The following is a 26386-nucleotide window of genomic DNA, read 5'->3' on the forward strand; positions in this document are numbered from 1 at the left end:
AGTGGGCATTCTATGTTGCATGTCTAGTTAGTCTCTATGTATTTTGGCCTGATATGGTTCTCAATCAGTGGCAGGTGTTTGTCGTTGTCTCTGATTGGGAACCATATTTAGGTAGCCTGTTTTGTATTGTGGTTCGTGGGTTATTGTCTATGTGAAGTTGCATGTTTGCACTCAGTATTTATAGCGGTCACAGTCTTTTTGATATTTTGTTTGTTTGTTTGTTTGTTTGTTTGTTTGTTTGTTTGTTTGTTTGTTTAGTGTACTTTGTATTTTTTTCTGTCTTTTCATTAAACGATGTATTCACATCACGCTGCGCTTTGGTCTCCTCACTACGACGATCGTGACATTAGCCTAGATAGGCTTACAAACCTCGACACATAGCAGAGGTACACAAAAAGACTGGTTCAATATTTGTACACATTCACGTGCCGCATGCACATGCGGTAACACCTGAGCATACAGGGCAGTTTGCACACTGTACAGAAACGGAGACACAGGCAGGCAGGGTGAAATTACACTGTAGGAGTCCAATCTGCCGGCCAACATCCTGTCTAATCACCATTATTACAGGTCTGTTACACATCGCTCTGGGTGCATAGGAACACACAGCCTAGCCCTCCTCTCCCTGTTTCACAGCAGTTACCCTTGTCACAGTGGTCAGTGGAGGTAAAGGACACAGATTTGGAGAACAGAGAATGACAGAAGTTGATTGAAGGAATAGGAGTGGTCACAGCTGTGGGAGTAGGGTTGCTAAGGGTGCTGAAGCACCCCCTGAGTTATCTGAATATTTTTTTTTTTACCATTTCCTACAATGCAGAACAATAGTGAAGACTAAAAAACTATTAAATAAACACATATGGAAACATGTAATAACCAAAACAAAGTGTTAACCAAATCAAAATCTATTTTAAATGTGAGATTCTTCAAAGTAGCCACCCTTTGCCTTGATGACAGCTTTGCACGCTCTGGGCACTCTCTCAACCAGCTTCATGAGGTGGTCACCTGGAATGCATTTAAATTGTGCCTTGTTAAAAGTTCATTTGTGGAATTTCTTTCCTTCTTATTGCGTTTGAGTCCATCAGTTGTATTGTGACAATGTAGGGGGGGTATACAGAAGATAGGCCTATTTGGTAAAAGACCAAGTCCATATTATGGCAATATCAGCTCAAATAAGCAAAGAGAAACAACAGTCCATCATTACTTTTGACTGACCTTCATGTATTATCCTGAACATTTCAAGAACTTTGTAGGTTTCTTCAAGTGCAGATGCAAAAACCATCAAGCGCTATGATGAAAATGGCTCTCATGAGGACCGCCACAGGAAAGGAAGACCCAGAGTTACGTTTAATAGAGAGGATAAGTTCATTAGAGTTACCAGCCTCAGAAATTGCAACCCAGATAAATGGGTCAAAGAGTTCAAGTAAGAGACACATCTCAACATCAACTGTTCAGAGGAGACCGCATGAATCAGGCCTTCATGGTCAAACTGCTGAAAAGAAACCACTAACATACACCAATAAGAAGATACTTGCTTGGGCCAAGCAATGGACATTAGACCAGTGGAAATCTGTCGTTTGGTCTGATGAGTCCAAATCGGAATGTCCAATTAATTAGGACAGATTTCTAGTTTTCATAACAAATCGGTAATTGGCATTTTTGGACACCGATCATGACCGATTACATTGCACTCGACGAGGAGACTGTGTGGCAGGCTGACTACCTGTTATGAGAGTACAGCAAGGAGCCAAGGTAAGGTGCTAGCTAGCATTAAATGTATCTTATAAAAAAACAATCAATCTTAACATAATCACTAGTTAACTACACATGGTTGATTATATTAATAGTTAATCTAGCTTGTCCTATGTGGCATATAATCGATGCGGTGCCTGTTAAATGTATCATTGAATCACAGCCTACTTCGCAAAACGGGTAATTTAACAAGTGCATTCGCAAAAAAAGCTTGTGTATTGATTTTAAGAAAGGCGTTGATGTTTATGGTTAGGTACACATTGGTGACAGTTGCACCAATGTGTACCTAACCATAAACATCAACGCCTTTCTTAAAATCAATACACAAGTATATATTTTTAAACCTGCATATTTAGTTAATATTGCCTGCTAACATGGATTTCTTTTAACTAGGGAAATTAAGACACTTATCTTGCGTTCTGTGCAACAGAGTCAGGGTATATGCAGCAGTTTGGGCTGCCTGGCTTGTTGCAAACTGTGTGAAGACTATTTATTCCTAACAAAGACAGTCAACTTCGCCAAACGGGGGATGATTTAACAAAAGCGCATTTGCGAAAAAAGCACAATCATTGCACGAATGTACAGTGGGGCAAAAAAGTATTTAGTCAGCCACAAATTGTGCAAGTTCTCCCACTTAAAAATATGAGAGAGGCCTGTAATTTTCATCATAGGTACACTTCAACTATGACAGACAAAATGAGAAGGAAAAAAATCCAGAAAATCACATAGGATTTTTAATGAATTTATTTGCAAATTATGGTGGAAAATAAGTATTTGGTCACCTACAAAAGTTTATCTCAATACTTTGTTATATACCCTTAACCGTCCCATGAGGGGGACACCGATCCTGTAGAGGTAAACCCCAAAGGGTAGCTCTAGATACATCAATTCTCTAATAGGTGCTGTCCAGCTTATAGTTTTTTTCTGTCAGTGGATATAACGTTGAAGATCTGACATTGTTTTAAAGGTACAAAGCCAACATCTTTTTACAAAGTTTGTCTATGTTGAACTCTGGTTACCATGATTACAATCCTGTGGTTGAAATTTCACCCTCAAAATAACGTTGATGACTTTTTTTCAAATCCAATGTATTTGACTGTACGTTTGTTTATTCCATGTGTAACTCTGTGTTGTTTGTGTCTCACCGCTTTGCTTTATCTTGGCCAGGTCGCAGTTGTAAATAAGAACTTGTTCTCACCTGGCCTACCTGGTTAAATAAAGGTGAAATAAATAAATAAATAAAAATGTGGTTTCTGACGTTTTCAACTCTCAACTATACAAGTAATTTCTTAGTCTCACCACTAGGTGTCTCTCTTTACCAAGACACTATTCCCCTCATTTCAAAAGTTTCTACATGACGTGTTAATGGAAAAATCAGTTTCTATCTATTTTCTACTGCAGTCTCAAAACATATACTGTAGCCTCCTTTTCTAATTACAAATTTATATACATCCCACCACAATTTGAGATATTTCTTGATATTCAATAATCTTCGGTTTTACATGTAATCCATGTATTACATGTACATGTACATGGATTACTGAAGATTGTGCCTCGTGAGCTTAGTACAACAATATTGCAATATCACAACCCAAAACATTATTTTTTTGTATTTTGTCTTTGTTAACAATAGCCTCAAAATATGTCAAATCATGTCAATTATGGACTGTCATCGCTTGAATCCATGATTTTGAGAGTGTTTACGTGTCCTGTCTGTCTCTCTGATGTTTGAGACCATCTGTCAAAGAAAAGCGTTGTTCTGCAGGAATGATCAAGTGGGGAGGTAAAGGGGGTTCGTCGTCCAACTCAGCTGACTCCGTGGCTGTGAAGATGAGTCATGATGACTGCTCATGGAAAGGTGAGGTTCATTATACTCAACCCAGTAGCAGTAAAAAAAAAAACGATATGACATGTAAGCCTATCCTATTTTACATGGTTGATTAATATTTGAATTTACATGCTAAATAATGTGTCAGAGGCACTCAAATCTGCTTCCATACGTGGCCACTACTGTATGTTCCGATGAAAACAATACTGAATAAAAAATATGAATGCAACATGATTTTACTGAGTTACAGTTCATATAAGGAAATCAGTCAATTGAAAAAAAATGTATTGGGCCTAATCTATGGATTTCACATGACTGGGAATACAGATATGCATCTGTTGGTCACAGATACCTTTAAAAAAAATGGGCCTCGGGAATTTGTCACGGTATCTCCGTGCATTCAAATTGCCATCAATAAAATGCAATTGTGTTCATTGTCCGTAGCTTATGCCTGCCCATACGATAATCCCACTGCCACAATGGGGCACTCTGTTCAGATCGTTGACATCAGCAAACCGCTCACCTACATGACACCATATACATGGTCTGTGGTTGTGAGGCTGGTTGGATGTACTGCCAAATTCTCTTAAACAACGTTGGAGGCTGCTTATGGTAGAGAAATTAACATTAAATTCTCTGGCAACAGCTCTGGTGGACTTTCCTGCAGTCAGCATGTCAATTGCATGCTCCCACAAAAGTTGAGACATCTGTGGCATTGTGTTGTGTGACAAAACTGCAGTGGCCTTTTATTGCCTCCAGCACAAATCAAATCAAAGTTTATTTGTCACATGCGGCAAATACAACAGGTGTAGTAGACCTTACAGTGAAATGGTTGGTCGGCCCAATTGAGGTAGTATGTACATGAATGTATTGTTAAAGTGACTATGCGTATATGATAAACAGAGAGTAGCAGCAGCGTAAGAGAGGGTTTGGGGGGGGGGGGACACACAATGCAAATCGTCCGGTTAGCCATTTGATTAGCTGTTCATGAGTCTTATGGCTTTGGAGTAAAAACTGTTGAGAAGCCTTTTTGTCCTAGACTTGGCACTCCGGTACTGCTTGCCATGCAGTAGTAGAGAGAACAGTCTATGACTGGGGTGGCTGGGGTCTTTGACAATATTTAGGGCCTTCCTCTGACACCGCCTGGTGTAGAGGTCCTGGATGGCAGGCAGCTTAGCCCCAGGGATGTACTGGGCCGTACGCACTACCCTCTGTAGTGCCTTGCGGTCAGAGGCCGAGCAATTGCCGTACCAGGCAGTGATGCAACCAGTCTCTTGATGCTCTTGATGTTGCAGCTGTAGAACCTTTTGAGGATCTCAGGACTCATGCCAAATCTTTTTAGTTTCCTGAGGGGGAATAGGCTTTGTCGTGCCCTCTTCACGACTGTCTTGGTGTGCACCTGTGTAACGATCATTCTGTTTAATAAGCTTCTTGATATACCAAACCTGTCAGGTGGATGGATTATCTTGGCAAAGGATAGATGCTCACTAACAGGGATGTAAACAAATTTGTGCACAACATTTTTTCAAAATAAGCATTTTGTGAATATGGGACATTTCTAGGATGTTTTATTTCAGCTCATGAAACATGGGATCAACACTTTACATGTTGTGTTTATTTTTTGGTTGAGTGTAATTTAATTACTAGTTGAACTACATTAATAACTCCAACATTACACATCCTTTAGTGATTAGCATAACAGTTTACAGTATAGTCATCACAATGACATTAGATAGATTTCTTTAAACAGATCATTATCTTTGGTTTTGTACTGTTGATTTTATCACACGCGCTGGGGTGCACAGGATTTAGAATTCAGAGTTAATTTTCGAACTCTCTACCCACTGGGCACATGTCATCATTTCAATGTTGAAATTTGGGTAATAATTGGTTGAGACTTTAATCAATGAGGTGTGTTTATTCACCCACTCAAAAAGAATTCCCAATGTGTTATCACTATGCTTCAACCATCTAAAAGCACAACCAGTTTACAATGTAAAATTATGTTTGATTTATGTTTTATCTAAATGTGATAGAACTACACTTTCAACTATTTTAAAAACACAACAAGGCTCAAATTAGAATACAACATCAGATACACTTTTGGAAAAAGTAAAAATCACCCAGTAAAATCAACGTGAGTAAAAGTCTAAAAGTATTTGGTTTAAAATATATTTAAGAATCAAAAGTAAATGTAATTACTCAAATATACTTAAGTATCAATTATCTCAAATTCCTTATATTAAGCAAACCAGACGGCACCATTGTGTATGTGTATATATATATGTACATAAAATAAATATTTTTTTAATGGATAGCCAGAGGCACACTCCAACATTCAGGCATCATTTACAAACGAAGCATGTATGATTAGTGAGTCAGCCAGATCAGAGGCAGTAGTGATGACCAGGGATGTTCTGTTGATAAGTGCGTGAATTGGACCATTTTCCTGTCCTGCTAAGCATTCATAATGTAACAAGTACTAATCTATGTATAAAAAAATATATATTAAAACAGCATGCATGATCAGAAGGATAGCTAAATATTTAACAGGGGGAGAGAAAAAAAATCGGCAAATAACACAAGCATTAATTGAGAGTCAGGTGAGGGGCGACATCTGGAGAGAGAAAAATCATGCTTTGTGGTATTTCGCGAAGGTTCTATGTTAAACAGATCACACTATACATTTTTGTGCGTGTAGATATGGTTGTCCTTGTTTGATAGACCCATTGGACGTCTTTCAGCGATGTTCCTATCAGCGAATTCATTGCTAAATATACAAGCTGACACAGTTTTTCCACTCTCTGTAAGGGTTTTCCTGTGGTGAAGTAGAGGCGGACCAAAACGCAGCGTGGTTATATTGATTCATGTTTAATAAAAACAGATAAACATGAACCTACAAAACAATAAACGTGGAAAACCAAAAACAGCCCTATCAGGTGCAAAACACAGAGACAGGAACAATCACCCACAAACACACAGTGAAACCCAGGCTACCTAAGTATGATTCTCAATCAGAGACAACTACTGACACCTGCCTCTGATTGAGAACTATACTAGGCCGAAACATAGAAATACCCAAAACCTAGAAAAACAAACATAGACTGCCCACCCAACTCACGCCCTGACCATACTAACTAAATACAAAACAAAGGAAATAAAGGTCAGAACGTGACACTCTCTGAAAGACTACAACTGGAGTGCGGTGGTGATTCGTGCTCTGGCCTAGTCCCTCCCCCAATCTGGTACTTTTTTAAAGGGATGCGGACAGACCGCAATGGCTTCAAATGATTCCTCTCATCACCACACATCTGACATTGGAGTAATTTTTTATGTACTACTAGCTACATGGTGACATTCAACTATACATGTTTCAACCAGAGTAAAAATATATTTTCATAAGCATGCCATATTTCTTTCTATTAGCCTAGTTATCATTCTAAATTTCATCTCTGTGCCTGTGCACATGTATGCATGGTCAACTATTCTACCCTAATGTTGATGTTATGCTGACACAGTTCAACTGTCATTCACACTGTATAAAATATATATATATATATTTTGCCTTACAGACAATACCGTGTGGTGCCTGGGCTTCTTCCTGCAGTGGATTCTATATAGATAAAAATAGAATTCCTTTGCCTGCGTGTGTCATTGAAACAGAACGGTATCCCTTGAACTGTATCTCTTTTGAAGATCATGCTGGATTTCAAGCAGAAGATGACTCAAGATGAGCTGAGTGGCAGTTTGACCATGACAACACCTCGCCTTCCTGAACTTTACTTTGTCCTCAATTTGTGGAAACAGGATGCTCATAAAAGGTCCATGTCCAGTTGCAGGGGATCAGTTAGATTTTTTTTTAAATGCTCTGTTATTAAAATAAATACTTTTTTTACTCCATTAAGTAATCCAACAATGTGTACGCGGCCATCTTGTCTATTTCAAGTCTTCTCTCATTGATCAAGACAGGTGGGTGTCCACCCCAAAGTGTTGCATGTCATGATGACTGACACCCGCCTCGATCAATGAAAATCTTTGGTTAAATCACATTATCTGGTACAACAATCTGTAGCTACAGTTCTCTGCACTTTACTACACCTGAGACACACTCAAACTCGCTGAACTGTACTACAATGTTCATACTGTAGTTTTTTGTAAGTTACTTTTCCCATATAACATTCTTGTTGAATACCCAATTCTCTTTTTGAGTTAGTATTAAATAGTGTACACTCTCCTGTATTTTAGATTTTCACAGACATTATTTGGACATATGTATTTGAATGTCTATAATTTATTCGATGCTACAGAGCCCTGTACAGCTTATATAAATCTATTCTGTGAATCTATAAAGGCAGACAACTTTTGAAGGTTGATAGAAAAGATCCATACTTATTTTATTTTGGTTCTACGTGGTCTTATGCTGAACCATACTGGCTGCATTTACACAGGTAGCCCAATTTTTATATTTTTTCCACTAAATGGTCTTTTGACCAATCACATCAGATCTTTTTCAGAACTGATCTGATTTGTCAAAAGGCCAATTAGTGGAAAAAATATCAGAATTGGGCTGCTTGTGTAAACACAGCCATAGTCCTTTATCCGGCTTCGCTACACTGGCAATGGTGTTTGGCATGGTGGGCTGTGGAAGCTGACACTCTTTGTGCTTGTGGCGAATGGTCTTGTCTGAGGTTTATGGCCAGCTGGATAAGATTCTGCCTAAAGTGGTGTAAGGCTAATATACCTTAACCACCAACTGTTTGGACCTCTTGCAGAAAATGTTCTGGTACTGCACGTCTCCTGGAAAGACATGGTTGTGTTATATGGTGTTACCATTTTACACTTTTTGTGGAAGCAACGTAAGGCAACACGCCATTGTCCTTAGGTGTGTTTACAGACATATTCAACATCTCCCTATCCCACTATGCTGTCCCCACTTGCTTCAAGATGCTCACCATTGTTCCTGGAACCAAGAAAGCTCTGGCCCTGGGTCTGAACCCTGCCCTCTGCAACTGGGTTCTAGACTTCCTGACAGTCTGCCCCCAGGTGTTGAAGGTAGGAGAAAACACCTCCCCTTTGCTGATCTTCAACACAGGGGCCCCACAAGGGTGCATGCTCTGCCTCCTCCTGTACTCCCGGTTCACCCATGACTGTGTGGCCACACACACCTCCAACTCAACCATCAAGTTTGCAGACGACACAACAGTAGTAGGCCTGACTACCAAATCAAATCAAAATCAAATCAAATTTATTTATATAGCCCTTCGTACATCAGCTGATATCTCAAAGTGCTGTACAGAAACCCAGCCTAAAACCCCAAACAGCAAGCAATGCAGGTGTAGAAGCACGGTGGCTAGGAAAAACTCCCTAGAAAGGCCAAAACCTAGGAAGAAACCTAGAGAGGAACCAGGCTATGTGGGGTGGCCAGTCCTTTTCTGGCTGTGCCGGGTGGAGATTATAACAGAGCATGGCCAAGATGTTCAAATGTTCATAAATGACCAGCATGGTCGAATAATAATAAGGCAGAACAATTGAAACTGGAGCAGCAGCACGGCCAGGTGGACTGGGGACAGCAAGGAGTCATCATGTCAGGTAGTCCTGGGGCATGGTCCTAGGGCTCAGGTCAGTTGAAACTGGAGCAGCAGCACGGCCAGGTGGACTGGGGACAGCAAGGAGTCATCATGTCAGGTAGTCCTGGGGCATGGTCCTAGGGCTCAGGTCCTTTGAGAGAGAGAAAGAAAGAGAGAAGGAGAGAATTAGAGAACGCACACTTAGATTCACAGAGGACACCGAATAGGACAGGAGAAGTACTCCAGATATAACAAACTGACCCTAGCCCCCCGACACATAAACTACTGCAGCATAAATACTGGAGGCTGAGACAGGAGGGGTCAGGAGACACTGTGGCCCCATCCGAGGACACCCCCGGACAGGGCCAAACAGGAAGGATATAACCCCACCCACTTTGCCAAAGCACAGCCCCCACACCACTAGAGGGATATCTTCAACCACCAACTTACCATCCTGAGACGAGACAGCCTACAGGGAGCAGGTGAAGGCCCTGAGAGAGTGGTGCCAGGAGAATAACCTCTCACTCAACAACAACAAAACAAAAGAGCTGATTGTGGACTTCAGGAAACACCAGAGGGAGCACGTCCCTATTCACATCGACGGGACCGCATTGGAGAAGGTGGAAAGCCTCAAGTTCCTCAGCGTACACATCACTGACGATCTGAAATGGTCCACCCACACAGACGTGTACAACAGCAACAGCGCCTCTTCAACCTCAGGAGGCTGAAGAAATTTGGCTTGGCCCCTTAAACCCTCACAAACTTTTACAGATGCACAATTGAGAACATCCGGTCGGTGTACGACGTCACCAGAATACTAACCACGGGTCCTGGGATTCACCATTACGGACACCTGGAACTCATCATTATGCGCACCTGTTAATCATTATGATTCAGACCTTGACTCCATTACCTTCATCATTTCCTCCCCTTTATATGTCACTGTGTTTTGACATTGGGCTATTTATCAAAATGTGTTATTAACAGGAATCAACGACTGCATCATTTTAAACTTAAGTTTTAGGAATATAAAAATAAATATCCAATGGTATTGTACTTAATCAGGTAAAACCTTCTGAATATAATTTACACTGTAAATGTAAATAATATCCACAAAACATAATGTGCCCCTTATCTTCTTGATTCTACTTGAGACGCATATGTCTCAAGTAGGCACCTGGAAATGCAAATGCGCTACGCTAAATGCTAAATGTACTCGTTTAAACTCAAACCTTGATCAAAATTCACAAGCAGGGTATTGAATTAAAGCTACACTCGTTGTAAACCTAGCCAACAAGTCAGATTTTTAAAATGCTTTTCGGCGAAAGCATGAGAAGCTATTATCTGATAGCATGCACCACCTGAAAATGCCTGAATGCGACGTAAACAAAGACTCTGCTTATCCGACGCAGCACAAAACGCAGAAATAAAATATAAAACATTCATTACCTTTGACGAGCTTCTTTCTTGGCACTCCTATATGCCCCATAAACATCACTATTGGGTCTTTTTTTCGTTTAAATCGGTCCATATATACCCAAAATAGCTTTCTATGGAAGCTGTGTCATTCAGAAAAAAACATTGTTTTTAAACGCTGCGTAATTTTTTTAAATTAAACAAGTCGACGATAAACTTTCACAAAACACTTCGAAATCCTTTTGTAATCCAACTTTAGGTATTAGTAAACGTTCATAATCTATCAAAATGATTACAGGGCGATGTATATTCAATAGCTCCTCGTTTGCAAATCAATGGCTGCCAATGTCCACATTAACAACATCCGGGTGGAGACTGGAAGAAACGGAAGCCAGATAGATGGATTTTCCAACAAAAAATTCAATTGAAAATGACGACAATGGCGACATCGTGTGGAATTTGTATGAATTGCATGCAGGTCGATATTAAATGTTGTCCTCTTTTAAAATTACCCACAGATCAGTTATGCAAGCTAACAACCAGCATAGACAACAAGCTACTGTAGCTTGCTAGCGAACTAGCTGCATTGTTCCATGCATGTTTGGCTGTGGTCTTGAGGGCGGCATACAACCTAGGAGACCCAGTTGCCTGTCAGGCATCGTTCAGGGCTTATACACCCAGCATCACGATCAATGCAGCCACAGGGCTCATTGATGAAGTGATTATCTTGCATCTGAACAAATAATGGATGATGCGTGATCTCGACAAAACAACTTTTGTTATGTGGTGATCATGAGTTAAATAAGTCATTATCTCAACATAATGAGGGAAATATTTGTTTTATTCATATGTCCTGGACTTCCGTCCTTATGTTATCTTGTACAATTCATTTTATAGATTTGTATTTCAATATACTTTAAATTACAAATAAAAGCATGTTTATGGTGAGATGTGAGTGTGGAGAAGTTAATAATGACATGTCTCAAGCTGGACACATTGTCAGCTAGGATCTTTAGTCTCCACAGAGTATTAACAGGAAGGCCAAAAAGATAACCAAGGACATCAACCACCCGAGCTACGGCCTGTTTTCCCCGCTATCATCCAGAAGGCGAGGTCAGTACAAGTGCATCAAAGCTGGTACCGAGAGACTGAAAAACAGCTTCTATCTCAAGGCCATCAGACTGCTAAAACTTCTTCAGGATCGGTGGGTCCCCTGCAGGACGGTTGAGCTAACGTAGGCTAATGTGATTAGCATGAGGCTGTAAGTAACAAGAACATTTCCCAAAACGTAGACATATCTGATATTGGCTTAAGGAGAGTGCACAGTTTTGAACATGAAAAGTTATTAATAAAAAATGGAAGAAATACATTATGGCCTTTCTCTTGCATTTCAAAGATGATGCTACAAAAACAATACAAAAACAGTTGTTTTTCATTTGTATTATCTTTTACCAGATCTAATGTGTTATATTCTCCTACATTCCTTTCACATTTCAACAAACTTCAAATTGTTTCCTTTCAAATGTTACCAAGAGAATGCATATCCTTGCTTCAGGGCCTGAGCTACAGGCAGTTAGATTTGGGTATGTTATTTTAGGGGAAATTTGAAAAAAGGGGTCCAATCCTTAAGAGGTTCAGCCATCACTAGCACATTAGAGGCTGCTGCATATAGGCATAGACTAGAAATCGCTGGCCACTTTATTAAGGAATGGAACACTTAATAATGTTTACATATCTGCCATTACTCATCTCATATGTATACTGTATTCTATACTTCTATGGTATCTTAGTCACTTAATAATGTTTACATATCTGGCATTACTCATCTCATATGTATACTGTATTCTATACTTCTATGGTATCTTAGTCACTTAATAATGTTTACATATCTGGCATTACTCACCTCATATGTATACTGTATTATATACTTCTATGGTATCTTAGTCACTTAATAATGTTTACATATCTTGCATTTCTCATAATTTGTACATATTGTATTCTATGCTATTCTACTGTATCTTAGTCCTTTACTGCTCTGACATCGCTCATCCATGGATGTATATAGTCTTAATTCATTCCTACTTAGATTTGTGTGTATTGGGTATATGTAGTGTAATTTGTTAACTATTACTTGTTAGGTATTACTGCACTGTCGGAGCTTGAAGCGCAAGCATTTCGCTACACCCGCACTAACATCTGTTAAACACGTGTATGTGACCAATCAAATTTGATTTGCTTTGATTTGATTTTAAGCACCATGTTCCCCTTATCCTACAGTCGATGGAGAAACCAATTTGAGTGTTCAGAGATAACACTTCCGTTATTCCGACTGGCATGGAAGGTGCTAGAGTCTACCGAGGTTTAAGGAAAATTAGTCTGAAACTAGGGAATTTGGTGCAGTGTGCTTCCTCATTGCTTGCACCCGGTTCAGCTTAATCGAACTCCATCATTGTCCGAAACGAGGCGGGGCTTAAATTCCAATGGGATGAGTTTCCTCCTGCTACGTCACTCTGGGATAGGCTGCTAGCACTCCACCGAACTAGTACACTGTCAGCGGTGTTTCAGGGCTGGATAGGCACCTACGGCCTCGGAAAACTATTGCAAAATATATATATATAAAAAATAATCGCACATATCCGTGTTATTTGATCGGTTTGGGTAATGGTCAGGCAATAATTTGAGATTCGAACGCAATGCGTTTCCGTCCACGACAACCAACTTCTAAGCAATACAATCGCCACTAAAAACTTTATTTTCCAGAAGGCCTTGCATTTTGTTACAACAGGTCCACGACATAGGAAGAGAGGAGACTGATTAGGCTATTAGACAACGAAATACATTGTATTATCTTTGGCCTTTTTCACAATTGAACAACAAGAAGAGAACACGATTATATCGGACAGGCTACGGGACAGGATCAGGATTAAAAATACATTGAGCTACAACGCCACCAGCTCTCCTAGATACTACGATCCAAGGAATTATTTAACTGGTTAAATGCGGTACGAGGCTAAAATGATGCCGGTAAGAATTTCTGCCTTAAATTGCTTGAAAAAAGTTGTCACTATACTCGCCTATTTGCTTCTATGGTAGAGATATCTAACTCAACATTGTAGCGTTCTCGTCGGGCATTAAATTGACACATGGGGCCTAGCCATACTGTTGGTTACATTGTTGTGATCTCCACCAATGTGTTTTCAGATATAAAGAAACACTCAAATTACATTACACGTTATACATTACAATTTAAACCGTTTTCTATGTATGTATGTATTTTGTGTGACTTTCTGTAGGGTTGATTCAATTTCATGGTAGGCTGCCTAATTCATGACAAATTATAGACATTTAACAGATTTTCAGATAGTGTTCGTTCTTTTAAAAACGGCAAGTATTGATGTTTTTGTAGAGCCTGCTAGGCTAAAACTTTTATGGTGGGAAGCCTTTTAATTATTTATTCACTAGGAAGCTATTATTATTGTTTACATTGGAAAAACCCATCCACAGCACTAAGGACTTGCAGAGAAGCCTAATGCATAATCAATCACCCAAGTGTCTACATTTATGTCCATAGGAGATTGAGCATTTCTCATCGATCTTTGTTCAAAAGCTCATTAATCGGATAGTTTTGACACAGATACATAATTTTGAACGTGGCAGTTATTGTTTTTCCTTGAACAAGTCACCAACCAACTCTGTAGTAGAGGGCTGCATTCCCGACATTTAATTGCAGGTCCCAACAGAACATTTCCGCGCGGTCTTTTTTTACATGCTACGGGCGGTCAGACAGAATTTTGGAATGAAACAATGTTTTTCTACCTATTGTTTTAAAAGCAGCTCTGTTCCTTTATTCACAGATTCAGAATTGGCTGCGTCAAGTTCAGTAGCCATTATAGCCTGGTGAAGACAGCTTGTCTGTCGAAACATTGGTTGTTAAATTATTGCATCGGAGCTCCTAGAGTGCGGCTATATCAGAGATACTGACGAGATGCCTGTGTTTCCGCCCTAAGAATGGAATGGAATTTGTTGACCACAGAGCGAACGGCGGGCTGTCAAACTCACGCCTACTCCTAGCTTGGAATTGTTAGATACATCCTGTCATTTGAATACTTTTGTATATTCGGTGAGGGGTGTTGACGTCATCTGTCTGTGTTCCTTGGAGAGTGAGATGTTATGCCAGCCCCCCCCAATACAAAAACTGCTTGCTTAATAATTATCTGCTTAAAGTGGACAGAGTGAACCCTCTTGCTTTGCCTCTCCTCTGGCTATATGAAAGAGTAGGTTGCCTTTGTCTATGCATGGGTGTAGAATCAGGTGGCAGTTATCTTTTCAAAGGAAACTAACTAAACAAATGATTAGGCAATAGTGAACTACATTGCCTAGAAATAAAAATTGATCCCCATCTGAAAATCGTCCCACTACTAAAAGACAAGTTTTGCATATAGCCTATCTCAAGAGAAAGTGCAAAAGTGTTCTCTCTCAAACTCTGCTCTCTTCAAACTGCATCTAGCCTATTGGCTGATATAGCCCAGTAATACCGATAGCCTAATATATTGGGCCATGTGAGAATCTCTGGTAATTTAACCTAATTTAACCTAAACTACTGTTGGCACATTTTGATTTTGCATTTGGGGTGCAAAATTGCTGGGACCATGGTTGGCAAGTGAGCTGTGTCACATACACCTAAAATAACATTGTTGGGTTCGGGCGCGGGTGGGAGTTGGACAAAAAGTGAGCGGGTACGGAATAAAAAGCTGCTGACAGGAGTGGGATGAAGTGATCATTCCCACACATACCAGTTGGTAATGTGGACCCCTGCCAACATGAGAGATCCATTCCTTTTGCTGCAGTGCTGAGCTCCATCTTTCATCACTTTTATTGAAATTGAGTATTACTTACTATACAGACAGGTATCCTGCAGTGTGTGCATCTCTCCCCCTCATTCCAGTAACTGGATGAGTGAGTGAATGATTCATGTTGTCAGGCAGCAGTGACAGAGTACTCTCAGGATGACTCCCGTCTGCTAGATATGACCTAGCGCCACTATTCACACCCAGCCATTTATCACCAACCTCCATTCACATGGAGATATATATATATATATTTCTTACCATACCATGTAGCTCTTTATAGGCATAGGAGACCTTGGGCCCACTGGGGTGTGTCCGTATGTGCACGTCTTTTTGGTGTGTTAGCATCTACTCTGTGCTATTAGTACGATCAGCATAATCCCTATCACAATATAGCCACAGAACATGAGGTATGGTCTGTGCTTGTACAGTTCTCTGTGGGAGTTAGAATGTAGCAGCATTGTGGTTGGCTTGAGTGGGGGAGGGTGATAAAGGGTTATCACTGTTTTCTTAAGACAATGGGCAGCGACTCTTTATGATAGTATGGAATAGGTGATTATGTGTGTCTTGTCGGTCTATGAAAAGAGATGCTCTCCATTTGTTGGCCCATTGTGGGTGTAGGCTAGTTGCACACAATAGTTTTACTCTGATTTACCTTCTCTCACAGCTAGCAGTGATTAACACATTTGGTCTTGAGCTGTGTACACCGTTTTGTAATCAAATCTTGTTTTTCTGCAGGTTTATTTTAGGGAGGTTAGTGCCATGTTACAGTTTGAGGGTACAGAGGTAATACTCTGGTTAGCCTAACTTTCTTTATTGTCCAAATTTCATGATGAATTATTTAAAAATGTATACTGTTTCAATGAGTTCTTAAACCTATACACATTTGTTCCTAAACAGCAATGAAGTGTTCAATGTTGACTTAAACATATTGTCTTAATCAACCAAAACAACAACCACATCAAACTAGGCTTGTGGTGATATAAGGGTGGGAAAATTAGGTAATGATGTGGGAAGCCCTGCTCTACTTTGCTGTATATATTTGTATTGTCTTAGCCCAAACAGTGTAAAATATTTAAGCAATAAGGCCCGAGGGGGTGTGTTGTGGCCAATCTACCACGGCTAAGGGCTGTTCTGCCTGGAAGCAGCCCTTAGCCGTGGTATATTAGCCACATACCACAAGCCCCGAGGTGCCTTATTGCTATTATTAACTGATTACCAATGTAATTAGAAGAGTAAAAATACATGTTTTGTCATATCCATGGTATACGGTCTGATATACCACTGCTTTCAACCAATCAGTATACTGTGCTCCAACCACAGTTTTATAAATATATTCATTAACTTTAAGCCTGAGACCCAAATTAGAAATTCTGTGTTTTCCTTGGACCCAAGTTTTCGAAAACATGCAACCGAATATGTACATATTGGTACATTTCATTGCCCTTATGCCCATTAACAATGCAACAGACTAATAACAATTAAATGAAATACCCATAAATATATTCATGTTTATTTTTCCCCCTTAGAAACACTCTTACTTATCTGTCTAGGTTGGAACTGTTGCTGTTAAAATACAATAAATAATTACAATTCCTAACTGATTGATCACATCAATCAGATGTAGACCAGAAAACACACTCACAGTCCTAATGAGAGGTATGTGTGGCTGGTTGGGGTTTTCAACAAGCAGGTATATTCTGGGCTCAGGTTTTGACAGTGCAATTCTGAGGTCATGCTCAGCATGGAGTCTGTTTCTTAACTGTGCCAGAGTTGAGAACCTTGACTCGTATAGGTTTCTGGTGCCAAACTGGATCAGAACATCTACTGCTTTCTCAGCTAGGCAGGAGACTGCTTCCTGCTGTAGATGAGCAACCCATAACTGTGCGTGTTGGCCTCAAAAAGCATCTTGCGTCAATCAGTGTATTCCAGTTCAGAATAAAAATGATTACTTGTATTTTAACAGCAACAGTTTTTTTCCATCTTCATCTGTACTGTTACTTAGTGAAACACTAGCAGTAGCTAGATAGCTTGCTTTGGATAAAGTTAGGTAGCTAGCTATTAGTTGTGTACAAGGGGATTGTTTGAAAGAAACTCGCATCGACTACTATGAGAAATAGTACTCCCTTCTGCTTATCGTCACCTGTTATAAAATGACAAAAATGCCTTGCCAGCTGATTTACTTTTCCACTGTCGAAGCACTGTTTCCTGAATTCTGCCCTGTTCTGAAATAACTCTGGGTTTACCGTCATGTTGTGGATGTTTGGTCAGGACCTGTCATTTTAATCTGTTCGTTTTGAGAGACTCATTACTAAGCACTTCCCTGTACAAAACATTGTGGGCGCTCCTCGTTATTTCTCAAAGTTTGTATTAAACCAAGAGAAACACATCGCTGTATTTGCGTTTCATGACAATTGAGCTCAGTCAGAACTTGTGGCTAACTTGAGTCCATTGCATGATGGCGAGTGGGAATGACAAGCCAGTGGCTGACAGCGCATCATCTGCTGCTGAAGAAAATTGCAGAAAAAATATGTGGTAAACCGAAGCACACCGGCATCTTCCACCCACTCGCGCAGCTGCCAACCTGAGCAGAGACACTGCTGCTAAGCAGAGAGCGCACTGGAACAGAGTGCAGTTGCACTTGGCCAAAATCAATTCCAGTAATTAATGAAATAATTATACATTTATTGTAACACGTTGCGACCCACCATTAACAGGTTTGCTACCCACTTTGCGTCGTGACCCATTTTTTTTTTTTTAAGGGCTGACATATAACATGGCATTTGAATACTAGTTTCTGATTGGCTTGAAGGGCATTCTAGAGCGTGTATTATTTCCATTTAATGCACGGTATAATTGTATGGTTTTGAAGTGCTTATATGTTATTTCGATTTTCATATTAGCGAGGTAGGATGATGGTTTGTTAGCTGAACTAGCAAGTATGTTTTGTATGGTTACCAAGGCAACTACTCTAGCTAGTAAACATATTAGCTACTTCAGTGGATGTTGTCACATTTATACTGGCAAATGAATACATTTCTAACGGGCAAATATGTTCATTTATAGCGATGGTATCAAAGGGATAATCAACTCAGGGCTCTGTGTTCTATAGAAAATAATGCAATGCCATGGAAGGTCATGCGTTGTGGAACACACTTTCCACGTCTAGTACTATTTTCCAGAGAACATAGCCACTCTTTGAGTGTCCCTAGACATTTTGGGACAGAAAGACACTTTCAGTGTAAACGTAAAAGACTGAAACAGATATAAAGTATGTAGAAAAGATGATGGACCTATACAACAGCCAGGGTTGGTCAGAGGAATTTGGGTCCCACACTCACTCACCTGTGCCAATGATCTCGTTATACTTTATCCTGCTCATTCCAAATTCGGTTTAATAAAGCGGTTAAAACCTCTTAAGGATCTGACCCTTTTTTTTCTTCAATTTTCGCCTAAAATTACAGAATTGGCTAACTGCCTGTAGCTCAGGACTTGAAGCAAGGATATGCATATTCTTGATACCATTTTAAAGGAAGCACTTTGAAGTTTGTGGAAATGTGAAGTTTTAATGTAGGAGAATATAACACATTAGATCTGGTAAAACACAATACAAAGAAATAAAGTGTTTTTTTCCCCCATCTTTGAAATGCAAGAAAAAGGCCATACTATAATATTGTAGTTTAGGCGCAATTTAGATTTTGGCCACTGCGCAATGTTTCAGATTGATCCAGTGACCCGTTGCAATACTGGACCATATTTGTGCAGAATTGGTGCTGAATTAGTCAGTTGATACGCTTTCAAGTACATAACTATAGAGAACATACAAAAATGATATGGTAATACAAGATGTAAGTTTACACACTACCAGAAATGTCATACATGATGGATCATTAGCTTTATACACTAACTTTCACACATCTAGATGGCCGGGCGTGGTGGGTGTGGAGACAGCAGGGATTCAAACCGTACAACCCAGTTCTTATATTTGAATATAAAAATGGATTTTATCAATCAAAACTATACTACATTTTATCTCTGGGACCCTCGGGATGACAAATCAGAGCAAGATTACTGTATGTAAATACATTATTTACCTTCAGAGGTGAATGTATCAAACCAGTTGCCATGATACATGTGTTGTTGTTGTGCACTCTCCTCAAACAATAGCATGGTCATTTTTCACTGTACTAGCTACTGTATATTGGACAGTGCAGTTAGATTAACAAGAATTTAAGCTTTCTGCCCATATAAGACATGTCCATGAAACGTTTCTGTTACTTACAATGTCATGCTAATTACATTAGTGCACGTTAGCTCAACCGATCCCGTTGAGGTTAATTTGTCCCTTCAACTCATTTGCCTAGTTAAATAAATAAAAAAAACTGTTTGTCTAGGATAGGGAAGAATAAGATTATTGTTCGTTGGCTCATTCTGATTTCTCTGATTTCTCTTTTCTCTTGTAGAAGGCTCATAGTTGCCTCGCATCACAATATAATATGCAGAATGGAGAGACCATGAAAGGAGGAGTTTGGAGAGAAACATGGTGCAGTGCAGACAGAGACTGGAGGTTATGCTGAATATAAGTAGGGAGTGACGTAGCCTACTGCAGACTACAGCACAAGTTGTTCCCTACCGCTCTCACCAATGACTTTCTCTCCTCTGTCTTCCCCTTTAGTGGAGGTAGATGAACAGGATTAATGCACAGAGTATTCTGCCATGCGTAGATGAAAAGGAATAATGTAAAGAGTATTCTGCCATGAGTAGATGGAAAGGAATAATGTATAGATTATTTTGCAATTCGTTTTTGAAGGACTGCCCAGCTGGAGCAGAGCCAAGTCTTCAGGCCCAGAGTTCTGCATAGAGGACGGAAAAACAGATGCACACACCGAGCGATGCAGCCTGTCTTGATGCGGTCTATTGACTTCCTTAGAGGGGGCTTGCTCAACAAGACCTAGCTGGATCGCTTTATCACCCCAGAATATATGTAATGGACAGAGACTGTGTGCGCTTGCATATGTGCGTGTGGGACCTGGCAGCATGTTGTAGGTAACTCTGACTAGGTGCACACGGTGGTATTGATGTTTGCTCTCTAAGCAGGCCTTTAGTTAATTTGACATTGAAGTCTATAGCTCTTACTGTGCCTCATGTTTAGTCCTGGGGATCTGATAATGGAAACTGCTAAGGGGACAGTTTTGATACCCCCCAGCAATCTGCCTTAATGGTTAACATTAGGATTGGGAGTAGACCAGTCTGATCTCAGATCAGGGCAGTCAATACCTCAATCCCATTGGGCTAGGTCTTCATGACTCTACAAGGTGTGTGTGTGTGTGTGTGTGTGTTGAGAGGGTACGGTAGTGTCATCGGCTGTGGCTGCTCTCCTGCTCTCAGAAGTGCTTTCATAAAATGAATTACAGACAGACAGGGTTTGATGTTGTTCTGCTACCAGCGGCTTTCATCAGACAGACCCATGCCTGTCCAGTCACAACAGGATATTGTGTGCACCTGCTATCTATAATTTGACTGGCAGCGGGCACACTCTTTTAGGACATTATTAGAATACACCCATATTCCTCAAGCGGGTAATGCAGCACAGCATCTGGTTCCATCCCCCCTTTTTTTGGTTGTGATACTGAAACTAAACCTTCACATTCAGGGCTGATATACTAGGCTATGTTTTTGATAGTGTATAACTATTGTATCTTAGTCATTGCTCCTGATTGCTGACCTGTGCAGGTGTTTGTCCCTGACGTGTCTTCTCTCCATTCAGGCCACGTGGTACCCTTGGCCTGTGTGTTACTGGAGATCTACGGTGATGCTGTAGCTGCTGCACTCTCGCTTGGGGGAAAGTGTCTATATGTTTTGCTCTGCTTTGTTAAACAGCTGTTATCCTGTTTTGTTATTTCTTAATCGACTCATTAGGTTTTTATTGACTTGTGCTTATTTCTCCGGCTGTGGCATTAATTCATATTTTAATGAGCTCTGGGGTAGTGTCTCAGCACCACTCTCCACAGTTTAGTGCAATTTTCTACTGCACTTCCACTCTCCCGTTCTGCTCTAGCGTTTCTATTAACTTCAACATTATTATAGATCATGTTGACCTGAGAGAATGTGCGTGATAGAAAATTGTTTCATCAGGACATTGAGAAAATAAATGGAATTTACAGGTAACTGCCAAAATAAAGGAAATGATAACAACTTGACATAATAGGGCATTGGGCCACCACGAGCTGCCAGAACAACTTCAATGTACCTTGGCATAAATGATTGTGTCTGGAACTCTATTGGAGGGATGTGACACAATTCTCCCATGAGAAATTCCATAATTTGGTGTTTTGTTGATGGTGGTGGAAAGTGCTGTCTCAGGCGCTGCTCCAGAATCTCCCGTAACTGTTCAATTTGGTTGATCTGGTGATTGAGACACACACACCCTTTAAACCCCCTATGGTCCTTTTTTAACCTTTATTTAACTAGGGAAGTCAGTTAAGAACAAATTCTTATTTTCAATGACGGCCAAGGAACAGCGGGTTTACTGCCTGTTCAGATTTGTACCTTGTCAGCTCAGGGATTTGAACTTGCAACCTTCCGGTTACTCCAACGCTCTAACCACTAGGCTACCCTGAGACTGCTCTTTGAAAGTCACAGATCTATCCTAGCCATGGTAGCCAAAAAAATGGGTAACTGGGCATTTCTATACATGACCCTAAGCATGATGGGATGTTATTTGCTGAATTAACTCAGGAACCACAACTGTGTGGAAGCACCTGCTTTCAATATACTTTGTCTCCCTCATTTACTCGTGTTTCCTTTAATTTGGCAAGTTAACTGTATGTGCTACTTGTTGGCAACAAATGGGCAATATACTGGCCATAATATGCAGTACTGTATATTTTTAGTATCCACCACTCCTCTCTAATCTCTTCCTCTCTCGTGATATATTCAGAAGTATTTTACATACAATGTATTTTGTGTGATAGGGAGGGAGAGATGGAGGGAGGTGGATGAAGGTCAGGAGCAGAAGCCACCAAGTGCCAACTCATCCAGTGTAGGCTGAAAGAGAGCGCAATGGCATGGTCTGTCTGGATCATTAACTTTAGTGCTGAGCCCCAGGGGGCTTTACCTTATGTCACAACTCTTTCGCTCTCTCTCTCTCTCATTTCACTCTCTCCCCCCTCCCTATCCCTCTCTCCTAACATTAACAGGGTCCTCTGGATGTCCTACATTCTTTGCATGAGCTGATGTTGTCAACTGCTGCCTGTAGTGATTTCTGGGTGACTTTTCCTGTCCTGCTGGAATTTAAAGCCCTCCTGTAAAAAAAGAGCTAATCTATTGCATTGAAGAGTCAAAGGGAACTCCATGCGTATCTTACATGATTTGTTGCCCCACACAACAACCAAGCAGCCATAAACGATCATGTATCTGGGTCATTGTTATTTGAAACCTTGCAGAGCAAATCTGGAAAAACCCTCCTACAAAGCTGAAGCTTCTACTCTCCTAGAGCTGTTGAATGATCCACACACACTGTAGTCCAGTGGTTCAAAAATCAAATCAAATTTTATTGGTCACATACACACATTTACCAGATGTTGTAGTGAAATGCTTGTAAAGAAGTGGAGTGCTGGCTCGAGGTTGAGGTTTCCCTTCTAAGCAAAGGCTGATCCCAGATATTTGGCACAGATCTTGGATAAGCTTTAAGCACAGATCTAGGACCAGGACAAAATAACAACAGCAACTAAAACTATTCAGTGTTGAGGAACTTAATGAGGGCAGGGGGCTCCCCTTTTAGGTGACGTTTGTAAAAAATGTGTCTGTCATTGTTAACCCTTTCTCTTTATCTGGGGTGGTACTTTGTAGGGTTGGCGTGAATCGCTGAAACCACTGTGACCCTTTCATTTACAACCCCCCCATCACCCTACTGTTGTAAGCCAAGCATGAGCTATGGTTTATTACCTAATTGTTTTATAAAGTGTACATTTGCGTCCTAATTTACCAAAGCTACTGGTTAGGTCTGGACCACCTAGATTATCTGCATCATCAGCAGTGATTTTAATTGTTTGTATTGGGCGGTTGCTTTTGATGACTTACACCTGCACATTTAAAAAGAGAGAACATTTATGGTTAGAATGGACTCTTAGAAGTATGGCTACCTAGTTAGGACAATGTCAGTGTTCTGAAAAGACAGAATAAGTGAATGGAATGTAGTTGATGCCTTTTTGGAATCTGCTCTAACCGTTCTGGTGCTCTCACATAAAGCCACACAAGGATAGGAACCCATTTTAGACCATTGAGATGCAGTGACGTGTGTGGAGCCCACTCCTTTGAACATTGTGCCTTCGGAAAGTATTCAGACCTCTTGACTTTTCCACATTTTGTTACATAAAACCCTTATTCAAATTTTTTTTTTATCCCTAGTATTCTACACACAATACCCCATAATGACACAGCAAAAAGTTATTTAGAAATGTATGCTAATTTATAACAAATAAAAAAATCATACCGTATTGACATAATTATTCTGACCCTTTGCTATGAGACTCAATTGAGCTCAGGTGCATCCTGTTTCCATTGTTTATCCTTGATTTTTCTACAACTTGGAGTCCACCTGTAAATTCAATTGATTGGACATGATTTGGAAAGGCACACAACTGTCAATATAAGGCCCCACTGTTGACCGTGCATGTCAGAACAAAAACCAAGCCATAAGGTCGAAGGAATTGTCCTTAGAGTTCCGAGACATGATTGTGTTGAGGAACAGATCAGGGGAGGGTACCAAAACATTTTTCTGCAGCATTTAAGGTCCCCAAGAACACAGTGGCCTCCATCACTCTTAAATGGAAGCAGTTTGGAACCACCAAGACTCTTCTTAGAGTTGGCAGCCCGGGCAAACTGAGCAATCGAGGGAGAGGGAGGTGACGAAGAACCCGATGGTCACTCAGCTCCAGAGCTCCAGAGTTCCTCTGTGGAGATGGTTGTCCTTCTGGAAGGTTCTCCCATCTCTGCAGTATTCCACCACGCAGGTCTTTATGGTAGAGGAACCAGACAGAAGCCTCTCTTCAGTAAAAGGCACATGACTGTCTGCTTAGAGTTTGCCAAAAGGCACCTAAAAACACGATTCTCTGGTCTGATGAAACCAACATTGAACTATTTGGCCTGAATGCCAAGCGTCACATCTGTTCTCTTATGGGAACTGTCAACTGTAGGACCTTATATAGACAGGTGTGTGCCTTTCCAAATCATGTCCAATCAATCAATTGAATTTACCACAGGTGGACTCAAATCAAGTTGTAGAAACATCTCAAGGATGACCAATGGAAACAGGATGCACCTAAGCTCAATTTTGAGTTTCAGAGCAAAGGGTGTGAATACTTATGTTAATAAGTTATTTCTGTTTAACATTTTTAATACGTTTGCAAAAATGTCAACCGTTTTTTTGTTGCTTTGTCTTTATGGTGTATTGTGTGTAGATTGATGAGAAAAACTATTTAATCCATTTTAGAATAAGGCTGTAATGTAACAAAAACATTGAAAAGTGAATGGATCTGAATATATTCCGAATGCACTATACACTTAGTGTACCAAACATTAAGAACACCTGCCCTTTCCATGACTGACTATCCAGGTGAAAGCTGTGATCCCTTATTGACGTCACCTGTTAAATCCACTTTAATCTGTGTAGATGAAATGGCGGAGTCAGGTTAAAGATGTAATTTAAAGCCTTGAGACAATTGAGAGATGGATTGTGGATGTGTGCCCATTCAGAGGTTGAATGGGCAAGACAAAATATTTAAGTGCCTTTGAACGGGGTATGGTAGAAGGTGTCAGGTGTACTGGTTTGAATGTGTCAAGAACTGCAACAGTCCTGGGTTTTACACGCTCAAGTGTCCCATGTGTCTCAAGAATGTTCCACCAGCCAACTTGACACAACTGTGGGAAAATGTAGGCTGTTGTAAAGCCAAAATGGAGTGCAACTCAATATTAGGAAGGTGTTCCTAATGTTTTTTAAATTTTCAGTGTGTTTATATGGACACACCTACTGATTTAAAAGACCAAATCCATATTATGGCAAGAACAACTCAAATAAGCAAAGAGAAATGACAGTCCATTACTTTAAGACGTGAAATTCAGTCAATCTGGAAAAAGTCCAGCCTGGAAAAGAAGGTTTAAAGTTTCTTCAAGTGCAGTTGCAAAAACCATCCAGCGCTATGATGAAACTGGTTCTCATGAGAACCGCCACAGGAAAGGAATACCCAGAGTTACCCCTGCTGCGGAGGATAAGTTCATTCGAGTTGACTGCACCTCAGATTGCAGCCCAAATAAATGCTTCATAGAGTTCAAGTAGCAAACAGATCTCAACATCAACTGTTCAGAGTAGACTGTGTGAATCGGGCCTTCACGGTCAAATTGCTGAAAAGAAACCACTACTAAAGGAAACCAATGAAAAGAAGACTTGCTTGGGCCAAGAAACATGAACAATGGACATTAGACCGATGGAAATCTGTCCATTGATCTGATGAGTCCAAATGTTAGATTTTTGGTTCCAACTGTATCTTTGTGAGACGCAGAGTAGGTGAACGGATGATCTCCGCATGTGTGGTTCCCACCGTGAAGCATGGAGAAGGAGGTGTGATGGTGTGGGGGTGCTTTGCTGGTGACATTCTCAGTGATTTATTTAGAATTCAAGGCACACATAACCAGCATGGCCACCACAGCATTCTGCAGCGATACGCCATCCTGTCTAGTTGGCGCTTAGAGGGACTATCATTTGTTTTTCAACAGGACAATGCCCCAACACACCTCAAGGCTGTGTAAGGGCTATTTGACCAAGAATGAGAGTGATGGAGTGCTGCATCAGATTATCTGGTCTCCACAATCACCCAACATCAACCCATTTGAGATGGTTTGGGATGAGTTGGACTGCAGAGTGAAAGAAATGCTGAGCACTTGTTGGCTGCTTATGTGGAAACTCCTTCAAGACTGTTGGA

The 26386-nt window shown here is 40.4% G+C and overlaps 1 protein-coding gene across 2 annotated transcripts in view; it reads left to right on the forward strand.

Annotated features, from left to right (window-relative positions):
- Positions 1-13074: 13074 nt before the first annotated feature.
- Positions 13075-26386, forward strand: part of LOC139381243 (apoptosis-stimulating of p53 protein 2-like) — a 52040-nt gene continuing 38728 nt past the window's right edge. The window contains exon 1 of one of the 2 annotated variants that reach the window (XM_071124717.1): positions 13075-13584. In XM_071124717.1, coding sequence (XP_070980818.1) covers positions 13558-13584 — 27 coding nt within the window. In that variant the 5' untranslated portion in view covers positions 13075-13557. The remainder of the gene's footprint in view (positions 13585-26386) is intronic. The other variant, XM_071124716.1, reaches the window with a different exon arrangement.

The sequence above is a fragment of the Oncorhynchus clarkii genome, chromosome 23, assembly GCF_045791955.1.
Source record: "Oncorhynchus clarkii lewisi isolate Uvic-CL-2024 chromosome 23, UVic_Ocla_1.0, whole genome shotgun sequence".
NCBI lineage: Eukaryota > Metazoa > Chordata > Actinopteri > Salmoniformes > Salmonidae > Oncorhynchus > Oncorhynchus clarkii.